The sequence below is a fragment of the Choloepus didactylus genome, chromosome 20, assembly GCF_015220235.1.
Source record: "Choloepus didactylus isolate mChoDid1 chromosome 20, mChoDid1.pri, whole genome shotgun sequence".
Lineage (NCBI taxonomy): Eukaryota > Metazoa > Chordata > Mammalia > Pilosa > Megalonychidae > Choloepus > Choloepus didactylus.
The window spans coordinates 58,239,099-58,253,599 of NC_051326.1; the positions used below are offsets into that span (position 1 = coordinate 58,239,099).

Below are 14,501 nucleotides of genomic sequence, written 5' to 3' on the forward strand. Positions count from 1 at the left end.
CTCCAAAAAGACAAATGGACTGTGAACGGAGCCCAGAATCCCCTTAGTTGATCTGGCATCGAAGTTCCTCTTCCTAGCTGTCGTCTTCTGCTGCCTCTGCTGAAGTGGATGACATGTCCCCACTGTGCCTCTGCCCACTCTCCATGCTGTCCCTTTGCAGAGGATTTCTTCCCATCCCCATCTTGCAAGGCCTTTGAAGGTCTCTCAGTTACCCCCTGCTCAATACAGCTTCCCTGATGTCAGGCTAAAAAATTTTCTCTTCTCTGAGATTCATGGTGTTTTTATTTGGTAGTTTACTTAAATATGTGGTTTATCTCCCCCATTAAACCCTAAGTTCCTTGAGGACCAAGGCTCTGCTAAACCATCTTTGTTTGGCCCCCATGCACCTCTCCAGCTTCATTGCCCCTCCCTAGGGCGTGCACACCTCCGTTGTAGGACTCGGCACAGCTGTAATTGGTTGTTAAAGGTCACGTTCACCCCTAGACTGTGGGCCCTGTCTGCAGTGGCCTGCTCGGTAAAGTCAGCACATGTTTTCTTAAATGAATGGAGGATGAAAGCAAGCTAGCACGTGTATTTGGCTATCCATACATTTTCACTCTTTTCCACTTCAGTATTTCACTGTGGGTACCAAATCTCAGTTTATCTCTTCTCACTCTGATAGCTGTCATCAGCACCTAAGTTCTCATTTGAATTGACTAACAAACAGCCTTAATATAGATGTGTAAACTGCATTGTGATAGGTGTTTTTTTCCTGCTGTGGAATATCCTTTCTCACACACTCAGGCAGGCACTCACACTCACAGACACCATGAGAAAACTACTAGAATTCTCCTAGAAATACATTTTCAACTCAGGACACCCATGAGCACCTTATGCTTGTCCAACCCCCTCAACCCACATATAATTGGGTAATAATTCTGTGCGGCCAAGTCTTCTTTCTTGCACACGCCTTTTCCAGGATGGCCCTGCTCTGGCTCCTTGTCCAGCAGTGTGAAGGACCGAATCGACCCGTGCCAGGGAGACCAACTGTGGGTGGCTTTGTGTGATGGCATAGGCGAATGAGCAGTAGTAGCTCAAGCTCCTGTAACTGGAGTCTTTACCCATCTTCCAAAGCCTACATTAGTTACTTCCTCCTCCATGAAGCTTTCCTGATCCGTTAAAACCAAAGTAATCATTTCTTTTTGTGGGAAGACATCGGCATCTGCACAGTGTAACATATGTTGCCATGTGGTATGTCCTAGGCTTTTTGTTTTCCCCTTGGTGTGTATGTATGTATGCTGATTCTGAGGGGCAGGCATCATATTTTGTTTATGTTGGTACCCAGCTTGTTGCTGTCTAAAAAATAGGCACTCAGTAAATATATGATAAATGAATTAATGAATTCATACATGCATTTGCTATGTTATGTCTGGTTTAAAGATGTTAATAGAACTAAGGTTGTATCTGTAGCTTTTCCCAATTCTGCCTCTTGTATTAGATGCTTAGAAAAATGTTTAAGGTGTGTTGATTTATTCAATCAGTGTTTATTGAGCACCTGCTCTGGGCCATGCCCTGTGTTGAGTGGTGGGGTAATATAGAAATGAAGTACTCATGGATGCTGCCCTTTAGAAGTTATGATCCAAGATCAGTAAGACTAATGCAGGGTAGAGCCTGTCATGTGCCTTGAGAAATAAGACAAAGAAAATATTGGAGGAGTTTGGGGAGGGGGGAATATTTTCCATTGAGAAGACTGAGGGTGCTTAACAGTGGAGGTGACATTTAAATAAGTCCTGACGGACTGAACAGTGGGGATCTGGGGAGAACAAACTGAGCAAATGCATAGAGTAAGGGAATCAGAGAACAGCACAGTTTAGTTTGAGTGAATAAAAAGATGAAAAGTGGCAAATAAGGTCGGATTGTGGAGGGTCACAAATGCAGGAATACGAAGCTGAGTATTGGGAATTGGGGGTCTGTTGAAGGTTTTCCCGTAGATGGGCTACACCCCAGGTAACTCTGGCGGAACTGAATGAGGGACTGCAGCAGGCAGGGATGGGAAATGGGCAGAGGGAGCCAGGGGAGGCAGTTGTCTTCATCCAGGAAGGGAGCAATGAGGGCCTGAGTGAAGACTGGGACCGTGAGAAGGACAAGGAGAGGTATTCGTGGCCAGTCTCCTAAAGGTGGAACCAGGAGTGACAGCTGGGTGAAGAGGGTGGAGCACGACTGGGTGGTAGCCGAGCAGGAGAGCCAGAGGTGACCCAGTGCCTGGGAGGACAGTTAGGTGTGTTTTTACAGGAAGGGAAAGCACTGGAGGAAGGGGGAGGTGGTAAGGCAGAGCCAGCTGGGGTTCCCAGCAGGTGGTTGGAAATGTGGAACTGGATGTGAGGGTGGTGGCAGCGATCTGCATCTTTTCTGCTGCATTTATCCCGGTCGTGCTTTAAAATGGGGACCCAGAGGCTTTGCTGTCATAGATTATTCATCAGCATGGTCCCTTATTCGTCAGCCTTCCTTCCAGTCATCCATAAGACCTCGCGTTTTTTCGACTGAGCTTTTCAGTATTTAAAACTTTAACTCTTCAGGCTGTTCCTAGCAAATCATAGCTGATCACATTGTACCTGGAGGAATGCCATGTGGATGATAAATGTTGAGTTACCTAAGCCTAGGGCAAAAGTTACCAAAAAAAGAGGCATTTCTGAACTGACACTCATTAATTAATCACTTATTTGGCAGAATTGGTTGTTGCATAGACATTATTGCACATTTTCCCAATGTTTTCAAGTAAATTTTTTTCTCCATTTTGAAATTTAATATGCTGAATAATGTATGGAAATCAGATCCCTTTGTGCCTTAAAAATTGCACCTATATTTTATCTTCCTATTCAGGGTAATTATACTAAAAATAAATTTCCCTTTGCTCGATTGTCAGAAGGAATGCCTGATGTTCCACGGTCCTTATTGCTGTCATTCTCCATTTATAGGCCCACAGTCTAGGTGCATGTAACCCACGGCGGCACCCATGCCCCGGTGCCCCAGCGGTGCTCGTTGGCGCTAGTGTTGCTTGAAGTGGTCCGAGTCTGGGGAAATGAGAACATGGGGCTTCGGTTTATTTTCTAGTTGGGCAGGAACTCTTGTAGCGTTCAGAACCCTGAGAGCCAGTGCTGATGTCTTTGGATCTTTGAGTTTACTCACCTTTGGACTATGAGCTGGGACAGCATGGCTTGCCCTGGGTGTTGATGTGTTTTTGTCAGTAGGGTTTGATTACCGTGGATGAACATAACCTATTGCTTCTGCTCTAATCCAGGGGGACAATTTGTTAAGTCACCAATCTCTTGCCTTCTTTCTTAAGGAAGAAGGGGCTTGTTCTTGTCTTGTCCCTCCTTTTCTCATTTATCTCCTTTCCCTGGCAATACCCCCAAGACACACACACACACACACACTCACACTCACTCTCTCTCTCTCTCTCTCTCTCTCTCTCTCTCTCTCTCTCTCTCTCTTTCTCACTCAGCATTCACTCTTACATACACACATTCTGTCCAGGCACCCTTAGATCTTCTTTTGTTTTTCCACTGTTTGGAGCTGTACTAGGGAGAATAGTTAGAGCTGGGTTGCTGTCTTTTGGGGACTGTGGACACAGAGAAAGAGACCAAAGCACGGCTCAAGCGCACTGCTTGGAGCAGTGATTGAAGGTGAGAAGTGGAAGTTTTCTTTTATTCCAGCCACTTTAAAGTAGTTCTGTCTTTGATTGTTTTGACATATATTTTCTACATTGTTAATGATTGTCTTTTCACAAACTTCATAGCTTAATAATAGAAGGTGGTTGTTTTTCTGAAAAATATACAGCTCTGGACTGTCCGTTACTTTCATTCATTTGTAAGGTAAATTCATTACAAAGACTCTACGAATGAATAAGGCTATCACACTTGTGCTGGTCAGGTTAATCATTGCCAAATGTTCTAACATCTTTGCTATTCTTACATGAAGTTGAATAAGACTATCCTTTTTTTGTTTTTGTTTTTGTTTTTTAGATTCAGAATATGAACAACATAATTTCCTTCCCTCTGGACAGTTTGCTGAAGGGAGACCTGAAGGGAGTCAAAGGGGTATGACATTTGAAACTCATTATCGTGGGATGATGGGTTTTTACATAATATTGGTCTGCCAAGGCAGGCTGCCTACATCGTTACATTTTTATTGGGATGATAGGATGGCTTTTTGCTATCTCGTTTTCCCTTGACTTGCAGTCTTGGCGCCACCTTTCAGGTCTTATAAACTTGGTAAGGAGAGGAAGATGTGAAGGGAAAGAAACAGCTGTTTCGGAAACTGTAAACAATGTTGGCTCTCTCAGTTGAGCTGCGGAACCTGTGCAGAGGAGACCGGTTTTCTAGTGGTGTGTCACCGATTTACCCTGGAAAAGACTCCTTGCAAGAGTGTGTTTTCCTGATGGGAAAGGCATGAGGCAACTTCATTTTTCTGTCCTCCAAAGGATGTTTGTTGTTTGAGAAGTGCCTTGCTACTTACAAGCACTTCAGTTGGGAATTGTTTCACAAGTATGTGGGTGAGTGACAGTGAGGACTGGAGTGTTTTTGTGCACAGTGTGCTGAGCAGTAAGTTGCTTTTGCATGTTGTTGGCACAAACAGCTGAGCTATGGAAGGGAGATGGCCGTGCCTCAGTTCTTGGAGAATCCAGGTTCTTCTATTGGGTCTTCCCGTGATCAGTCCAGGGCAGGGCCGTACCTGGGCATGTCGGACGCCCGTCCTGCTCGATGTCTGGGTCCCCGGCGGAGACCTCAGTGTCTCCTCTACGGAGTGTGCCCGGGGAGGGGTGTGCCCAGTGGTTAGGACACTGAGGAACGCTATGCACTGGGCCTTTGGGGATCTGGGAAATCATTGGAGAGCATATTAACTGCATTAGACAGAAGACACAGGAGGGAAAGGAATTCCAGACAGAGGGAAATATCTGGAAGCAGGAAACAACAGTGTCTTAGGCTTTAGCATAACTTAGAGCAATGAGTCAGAAGAGCTGCCAGTACCGGGAGAAGAGGCTTGAGGGTGGGAAGGGGCTTCTATGCCAGGTTATGGGCCTTGACTTCATCATAAGGTCAAGGAAGAACTAAAATATAAGAGAAGAAAGGTGGTTTCTCTTATCCAAAACAACCCTGTTAAAGGACCATGAACAGGTCGGCAGTAGACTCTCTAGTGGCTTAGTAAGTTTTGAGCTGGGCTTTATCAGAGAGTTTGAGGTCCTGATTCTGGACGGAAGAGTGGAGTAGGGGATCCCCAGGAGATTGTGGATAACTTTTATATTCTTACTGTTGGGGCCATTCATATATTAATGTAAAAAGTCAGAGTCCATGTTGTGTCTTTCTGGTCTTAATTTAAGAATAATGCCAGGGCAGAGGTAGGGTGTAGTTGAAACAAGATGGACCATGACCTAATACTTGTTACATCTGAGTAATAGGTATGTTTATTCGATTCTCTCTACTTCTGTGTGCATTTTAGAGTAGCCTGTAGTAAAGTTTTTTAAAGAGAAAAAGAAAATGCCATCACTAGTCTAATTAAAAACCTGTGGTCTTAAGTTCTTTATTTTTCCTGGGATTACATATATCATTTATTACAGAAAATAATGCTCCTTCAGGACTAGTCTATGGATAAGTAAGTTTATCTTGCACAGAAGTTAATGATTAGTCATATTTAATTTATGTCTCTCTGTTTACAGGACCTGAAAAAGCCATTTGATAAAGCTTGGAAGGACTATGAAACAAAAATGTGAGTGTTTATATTTTTTAAAAAAATTGTAGGCAATTTGAGATTTCAAGTTTAATTCAAGCTTGTATTGCTTAAAGGTACTGTTCAAATACACCCTAATCCAGGCAGGAATTCATTTACGTAAAACCATATTGCTGTGGTTGGTTATGATGCCATGTACTTCTATATTTGATTGTCTAAATTCAATGAGGTTAACTTCTTTAAGGGATTACCCTTGTCCCTTTTCTTATTATGGTTATAGGATGTTATTTTCAGGAAAATTAAATGAAAGAAATTAAGGCTAATTTCTTTCAGGGTGGGTTTCCTTTTTCAAAAAAACCTTTTTTCAATTCATTATCATTTGTGATAGCAGCACAGTTTTTAGACTTTGTCTTTCTGATGATTTGTGAAAATCATTTGCTTTTAGTCGTATCTATGTTTTTCTGCACTATTAGTCCCTTTAGTTTTAGAGAGAGAAACAAGACAGTGTTTGGAACACCCATCTCTCTCAACTTTGTTTATTTCATCTGCCAAAAAAGAACATAAGAAATGGCTTAGTTGATTTGAGAATGTGTGCTACAGTTTTCACTTACAGGCAAGACTATTACAGTTTGATTTTAGACAGTTGCTTTAACATTTCTGTTCATAATTTCTCATTCCTAGCATGGGGAGAATTGAGCTAGCCATAATTATCTGGTGATGGTAGGAAGTAATGTTTTCCATTATTGTAAACTCTTGAGAAATAGAAAATATTTTTAAATGCCTCATGTTTACTTTGTAATTGTTGTTCAGTGGGTCATAATGTAGTTTTCCAAGTGAAAACAGAAACTTTCATATGAAGCCATCTGGTAAAGTGAGAGAGGCTAAGAAGAAAGCCATTCAGATGTAACTACAAATATTTGATTGTTGTTAAACCAGCCTTGGGTATCTTTAAAGTGGTGGAGAATCACAAAGCTTAGACCAAGGAATATTAGATCTTTGATAGTCATTTCCCCCATGAAAATCTTAAATTTCTGTACTTGAAGTTGCTTGGATCTCAGGGTTCTGGAGTTTCATCAGTGGCAGACATTTATACATAAGCAGAGGTAGTGTGGTAAACCAGAAGGCCTGTTCAACCCAGAAAGGCTCCAACCCTGTCACCTCTAGCTCTTTAGCATCCTTTATCTATAACATTTCAGACAGATGTATAGGAAAGAGTTCACCATTCCTACTTACAGGGGGAAACCAAGACACAGTAATTTGCTGCTAGTCTAAATTAGGAGAGTAATTAAGCAGGGCTGGGAGCGAGGAAATGGGTTTCCTGACTTATATTCAGCTGCTCTCCTGACCCCCTCAAGTGCCTTGGATGAAACGATTTCATGCATTCCTGGACCAAGGACATAAAAGGGTTTCCTAAGAGGATTGCTTGCCTGTGGGAGTCCTTTGGTTCTGAAAGGAAAGGTTTGAAAGGGGAATGAGCTCAAATTCTGTAAAATCAAGACACACACAGAAAGGGTTGGGACAGAATTTATCATAAAATCACAGAATTTGAGATTAAGGGAGCAGCCCCCTTTAAAATTTGAAGTAATTCTGAAATACAAAAGGAAGGTAATTCTTTACCCATTTACGTGTGATTTTCATTTATCCTAAGAGGTCTTGTAAGGTGTAACAGGCTCAAGATGTCTTTAAATTTCCTGGGCAGTTGTTCCATAGCTTGATTATTAAAGAGAAATTACCAGTGTCTGGACTTTGTCTTGATCCCTTTGAGGTGGTGTCAGGGGGAACCTTGGAGTTTTATAATTATAGACCCAGGGACCTCATGGGTCCTCAGGTCACACTTCCTCCCCGAGGCATGAATTCATTTAATAAGATCCCTACCAAACGGTCACCTGCTCATTTATATATTTATTTATTCACTCATTCATTCAAATTGTTGCGTACCTATTGGGTGCCTAGAACTGTGTCCCAAGGTAGAGAAACAAATATTAAAAACTACATTTTTTGCTTCTTCTTAAACACCCGTCCCCCGAATAATGGGGAACTCAAAGTAGCCCATTTCACTGTTGAACAATTTTTTTTTAAGGAAATGCTTCCTTATGTCTTCTAGTGTCTGCCTTGAGGCTCTGCAGAAAATGTCCATTCTCTTTTCTTCATGGCAGCCCCTTTTATTTTTGAGTGATTTCTGTTTGTTTAATCTCCTTTTCTCCAGAATAAAAATTCACCGTTATTTCAAGCCCTTCTTACCTGGTGTGATTTTGTGGCTCCTTCTCACCTGCTCACTCTACTTTGGACATGCTCCAGTTTAGTCAGTTTATACCCTGAACTGTACAGTTGCATAGTCAAGCCTGAGATTAATGTTGAAAGGAGAATCATGTTTATAAAATGAAAATATGCTTTGTTTTCTTCTCCTTAAAGTGATAAGCGCTGTCCTAGGTCAAGGCAAGAGAACAGACCTGACTTTACTAGGTGAGGAGAGGGAGGAAATGAAGAAAGGGGTAGAGGAGAAGTGGTGCTCAGGGAATAGCTCCTGGCCAAAGGGTCCCCTTAAGCCCATTCAGCAGGTAGACAGACCCAAAGAATGTTATTGTTGAGAGAAAACTAAGACGTGAGCACACCTGCTGCCTCTCTGACCCTGGGGAGACACTGCTGGCCCAGAACCGGGTACCAAGCTTTGGAAGTGTTTGTTGGGTAAGTCGTAGAAGGCACCAGGTTTGATATTTTTTTGACGGAATGCATTTTCCTTTCACGGAAGGTAAGAGGCTGTCCTGTGCCCAAAATATACATGGATAGAGGCGTCTTGATTTATCCTTGCTCTTTTCACACTCAGAACCAAAATAGAAAAGGAGAAAAAGGAGCACGCCAAGCTCCATGGGATGATTCGTACTGAAATAAGTGGGGCTGAAATTGCTGAAGAGATGGAAAAGGAGAGACGGTTCTTCCAGCTACAGATGTGCGAGGTAAGAGGCTGGGAATGGCGGGTTCAGCGAGCCAAGGCTGCAGGCAGCCTGCCCTCACCTGCCTGGGAGAGGGTGTGTTTTCCCAGTAAGCAGAGGCTTCAGAGAAAATGTCAAATGTATTATTGGACTCCATTTGTCTACTATGCTGACAACTTATTTTACTAAGGGTACCTTAATCTTCTGGAGGGTGAGTTTAAGTTAGTCTAACAGCAACCTTTAGTTAATGATAAAGGAAAAAGCTAAATTTAGAGTGTCCTTTTGGTCTCAGACACGTATACACCGAACGCACCTCCTCTCCCTGGAAAACAGCTAAGAGTATTCTCTCCTTAGGTGTTTTTGGGTGAGGTGTCTGGGTTCCCCGTGTACCAGTGGAGGCAGAGACTGGGGAGGGGAGCGAGAAGCCAGAGGCAAAAAGCCCAGCTTGAGAGCTGGTGGTCCCTGTGACAGGAAAGCGGGTTCTCAGCAGCCCAGCACCTGTCTTTTGAATTGTTTCCATTGCTTCTCACTTGTTCTGCTCTGGGGGTGCTCACCAACAGGCCCTCATCCCCGGGACTCGGCTCTGCTGCGCCTGCCGCGTCTGTGCTCTGGGGAGGGAGAATTTTTCTGTCTTAGGCTGAGAATGAGCAAATAGCAGAGCATCCAAATCTCGAAGTCCTGCGCTCCTAGCTTTGTTATGCCTTACTTGTTAAAAAACAGCACGTGGAAACAACTGACGACTCTTCTCTTTGATTTCAGAATGTTTGTTTGTTGATTACAGCAGGAGCTTAGCCTTTATACATATAATAACAAATACAAATCTTAGGAACATATTTAAATGAGTTTTTATCCCCAGAGCAAACTTTTAAATGGTCGGAGGAAGACACTCGCTCCCAGCCATCAGGGGTGGCAGTAGAAAGTTTTAAAGTCTATTGGTCTAATATTAGTTTAGCTATTCCAGCTTTCTCAAGGTTGCTGTTTGCATAATATATTTTTCATCTTTTTACTTTCACTTTTTTTCTCTATCCTGTTTGTATTTTTGAATATAAAGTGTATCTTCTGTGGATACATATATAGTTGGGTCATGCTTTTTAAAATCCAGTCCGACAATCTCAGACTTTTGATTAGATTGTTTAATCCATTCACATTTAATACTATTATTGATATGGTTGGATATACAAATGTCTGCTATTTTGCTCTGGTTTTTGTGTGTTGGGGGGCTTAGTCATGTCTTTTTTTTTTTTTTTTTTTCTTTCTGCTGTATTTTGTATTAGGTGAATATTTAGAAAGTTAACTAAGCTCAGAAGTGATATTATAGGTAGTGAGGAGAGTGGATGTTTTTATACACATGTGGTTTCATAACCAGACACCATGTACAATAACATCTGCCGGGCCCCATTCACACAGTGCTGGAGAAATCAACCAAGACAACATGAACTAGAGACTGGTAAACTGCCATGCCTTGTGCATACACTGGGTATTGTTTTTATGTAATCAGGGGCAATATTGAGTAGTGTTTTGCAAACAGTGAATTTGGAAAGGGTGTGTGTATATGTGTTCAAGTTGTGTTCTCATTTTGGCTAGTATGGAGGAAATCTATTTATCAAAATTCTGCAAGACTGCTTGTTTAAAAAATGTCGACAGAATTTTGAAATGTAATTGGTGTGTTATTAACAAAGCCTTGAAGTGGGGAGCAGTGGGTTCCACACGCCCAGCTCTGCCCTTGCTTTCTGTGGTGCTCACCCCGGACTAGTTAGTTACAGTGGATTGTGTGGGCTACTTGAGCAGTTTGATTGGAAACATTGTGTATTGATGCCTTTAAGTAATACACTAGGGCCATCTGTTGAGCCAGCCGTTGACAGGGTCCCTGCCTCTGCAGTTCAGTAAGAGAAATGTTACACTGTAAGCAGAGGAGCAGAGGTTGGCTTCCTCAACAGTTGCTTGGAATTTAATTTTTACAGAGGAGGAGACCTTTGATGCTGGGTTGTCTTGAAGATGTAGGAGTTGGCCAGATAGACACGGGCTGTAAAGGACCTTCCATGTGGAGGGAAGAGCATTTGAAAAGCCGTTATCTGAGAATCCAACATCTAAGTGAATTAGTTGGCCTCAGTAGAAATCATTTTAAAATTGCTCAAGCTCTTCTTCAAGTCAAGCTTTTAAAATGCCTTTTAAACACCGTTTAGGTATTTAAAATTTTAGTTTCTTGAGATTTAATCCAGCAGAGTGGTTTTCAGGCTTTTATTTTGAAGCTGTGGAATCTTTCCTTCAAATAAATTTTATCAAGAAGTTCAATGTGTTAAATAGGTAATGAAGAGCTTCTATGAATGAAGAAGGCATGAAAGATCCTAACTTGCTTCTTTATGATTATAAAAATAAGATGAACTTTTTGTTTAAGAAAATTGGTCAATACCAAAAAATATAAAAAAGAAATGAAAGATCACCCCAAATTTTACTTAGCAAAATGTAACCACCCTGACATTTAGCTGAATGCAGCTTTTTCATTTGTCCCCAATGCATACATACATAAAATTAATTTATATAAACAGGATTATTCTCTACCATTGTTTTGTAAGTTGATTATTAATTTTCACTGACTAGTGTGGCATGGACATCTTTCTGTATAAGAAAATCTCTGCTTTATTGGCTTAATGGCTTCATACTATTTTGGGTTTGGATATACCTTTACTTTAATTCCCCTTTCATTACTGTTAGGTTATCACCATTTTTCTCTTTTGCAAGCAGGGCTGTTCTTTTCTGTTCATCTTTGTACACTGTTTTGATTATCTCCTTAGAATAAATTCCTGTAAGTAGACTTTCTAGGTCAGCGAGTACACACATTTTAAATTTTGATGCATTGCCAAGCATCTTATTAACCAACAGTGAATAAATACTAGAAAGGAGGAGGGGGAAGAGGGTCTATAGGCAGTGGTTAGGGCAAAAAGAGATGCTGGAGTCAACAGCTTCACACCACCTTCCTGTATCTTTTTTGGCCTGCACAGCAGGCCTGGGAGGTCGCTGGGGCTGAGCTGTGTTGCACACAGGAGAAGCTGGTGTGGCTCCGCTTGGTTCAGGGGTGTTTTCAGGAGGCACTCAGCAAGTCACTGGGATATTATCCGGCTTCTTTGTACCGTATCCTGTTGCTTCTAAATTAGAGGGGATAGGGAATTTGTAGGGTCCTTGTCCCTGTATACACATCTTTAGGAAAGAAGATACATATGTCCTGATGCTGGTTTTATAGATCCCCAGGGCCCTCCCGATATCTTCATTAATGAATTCTCCAAATAAAAAATGGATTTAATTCATTTCCATTTAAAATCCATTTTTTATTACAGGTGTCTTGGAATCAGAGACATGGTGATAAGGGTCTTAACCACAAATATAGACGAAACCATGCCTAAGGAAAGGGAACTGGGACGAATGTGTGCACAGGCTCATTCAGTATGGTTAGAAATCCCACCCATCCTACCCACCCTTATACTTTTCTCCATGCAACTAGAGTGGGCATTTCTTCTAGGAGATTTAGACAGGATGTCTTACTACTGAGAGGTCTTGGCACTACAGTTAAAACGTGACCATCAGATAATTAGTACAGCACCAAATAAAAGAACCGTTTAGTAATGGCATTCAGAAATATTTATTAAGTACCTACCATGAGCTCTACCCATTGTAAAAGATGTCAGAGAAGTAGAGGAGATAATCTCTGCCCCAGAAGCTCATAATCTGCTTATCTCTTTTGTTTTCAACAGTATCTGCTAAAGGTCAATGAAATTAAGATTAAAAAAGGAGTGGATTTACTTCAGAATCTGATCAAATATTTTCATGCCCAGTGCAAGTAAGTTTTTTTTTCTTTCTTTTGATGTTATTTTAAATGTTTTTCTGTTTTTGGAGACTTCTGGTAGATCTATAGTATTTTATTGCAGAAATTTAAACACTCATTTAAAAATTGTGTGCTGCAGCATAGATGAACCTTGAGAACATTATACTAAGTGAAAGAAGCCAGTCACAAAAACCCATAATGCATGACTCCATTTACATAAAACGTTCGGAATACGCAAATACATAGAGACAGAAAGTAGATTAGGGGTTGCCAGGGGTTGTGGGGAGGGGGAAATTGGGAATGACTGCTGTTGGGTATGAGGTTTCTTTCTGGGCTGATGAAAATGTTCTAGAATGAGACATTTGTGATGGTTGTACAACTTTGTGAATATACTTAAAAACACTGATTTGCATGCTTTAAAAGGGTGAATTTTATGGTGTGAGAAGTAGATCTCAATAAAAAATTACACAATATAAAACTGTATAGTAATTATCAAATATATTTCCTTTTGCTCTTTTCGTTTTGTAGAGAGGTGAATTAGTTCAATCTAACATGATTCTCAGAAAATCTAAGAAAATACTTTCACTTATTATTTATCCCATGGAGGAAATGACAGAGATGAGTAAAGGAGGCTGTATGTGTAAGAGAATGGGAAATGTACGTGTTCGAGGGCCGCCTCAGGGACTCAGCTTTGCTGTACACATTAGCCCTTCACAACCTGGACTTCATTTCTCAGCCGCATTCTCATCCCTACTCCTCATCCTACCTCTTTTCCTTCGCCTGCAGTCCGCATTCACACATCCTGCAGACTCTTTTGAGCACATGCTCTATGTCAGGCACCGTGGGTGCTAAAGACAGTGACAGTACAGGCTTCCGGCAGTGGAGCTGAACGAACAAAGATTACCAAACTGATAAATTTGTAATTGGATATTTTAAAAATATTTCTAAAGGATAGGAATTGAAGACAGAATATGACAGAAGGACCTAACTTCAACTAAGGTGGAGGGCAGGAATTTTTTTCCTGCCTCGTTCCCTGTCGTATCCCCAGCAGCCGGGGCACACAGTGGGCACTCAGGTATTTGCTGAATTAGCTGCAGGCCTCTCTGAGCAGATGTTTACTCAGATCTGAAGGATGTGTAGGAACTGGTGGGTAAGGAGTGGAGACAGGAACTTCCCAGGCAGGGCAAGGTCTCCAGGCAGGAAGGCTCTTGTGTGTTCACGGATCTGGAACAAGGCCAGCGTGGCTTCGGCAGAGTGAGTGAAGGGGAGAGTGGCATGAAGGAAAACCGGAGGGGAGGGCAGAGGCCAGGCCATGGGCAGCCTTGGAGGCCTTGCTGAGGGTTTTAGATTTTATTCCAAGTGTGTTGGAAGCTCTGAAACATTTTAAGCTGGGGATTCAGTCAATTATTTATTGAGCTCCTACTACATGTCAGGAATCATTTGAGGCTCTGGTGATACAATGAGGAGGAAAACGAAATTCTTACCCTCGTGGACCTTCAGTTCTAACAGGAGAGACAAATGGACAAATACATAAAATAGTTTTAGGCAGTGAACATGGCCATGAAAAACCAAAGCAGTTTGTGAGATAGAGTGTATTAATTGGAAACGTCAGGGAATGCTGCTCTGAGTCCATTTCTATTCTGACAGGGTTACTCTGCATTTGTGGAGAAAGAATCAGATGGGCTGAGAGTGGACTGGGGTGATTATTTAAGTAGTCCGCTCCTGTCCTGTTGCCATCCCGAGATGAGGAAATGTTGTCCTAGCCTGGTGACAGTGCATGTGAGAGTAGTGGACGGCTCTGAGAAGTCTTTTGGAGGTTGAATCACCTTTCATGTGCCCACACTGATTTACCTTTGCACTCATTGTCCCCTTTACTTAGAACACCATTCTGTTTCCTCTGTGCCTTCCCCCCAACTTCCATTCATCCTGAAGACGTAGCTCTACTTTGAAGTCGTCCTTGTTCTCCCCAGATAGAATGGTTTCTCTTGCTTCTGTAGTTACTGGTACGTACCTCTAAGATGACATCCGTCTCATTGTGCCTTTGTCTCCTA

At 41.8% G+C, this 14,501-nt stretch overlaps 1 protein-coding gene across 5 annotated transcripts in view; it reads left to right on the forward strand.

Moving 5' to 3' along the window:
• The window catches only part of ASAP2 (ArfGAP with SH3 domain, ankyrin repeat and PH domain 2), a 217,701-nt gene that overhangs the window by 114,986 nt on the left and 88,214 nt on the right, over positions 1 to 14,501 (forward strand). For 4 of the 5 annotated variants that reach the window (XM_037812566.1, XM_037812569.1, XM_037812567.1 and 1 more), the window contains exons 4-7: positions 4,002 to 4,076; positions 5,693 to 5,742; positions 8,528 to 8,657; positions 12,380 to 12,465. In XM_037812566.1, coding sequence (XP_037668494.1) covers positions 4,002 to 4,076; positions 5,693 to 5,742; positions 8,528 to 8,657; positions 12,380 to 12,465 — 341 coding nt within the window. The remainder of the gene's footprint in view (positions 1 to 4,001; positions 4,077 to 5,692; positions 5,743 to 8,527; positions 8,658 to 12,379; positions 12,466 to 14,501) is intronic. The other variant, XM_037812568.1, reaches the window with a different exon arrangement.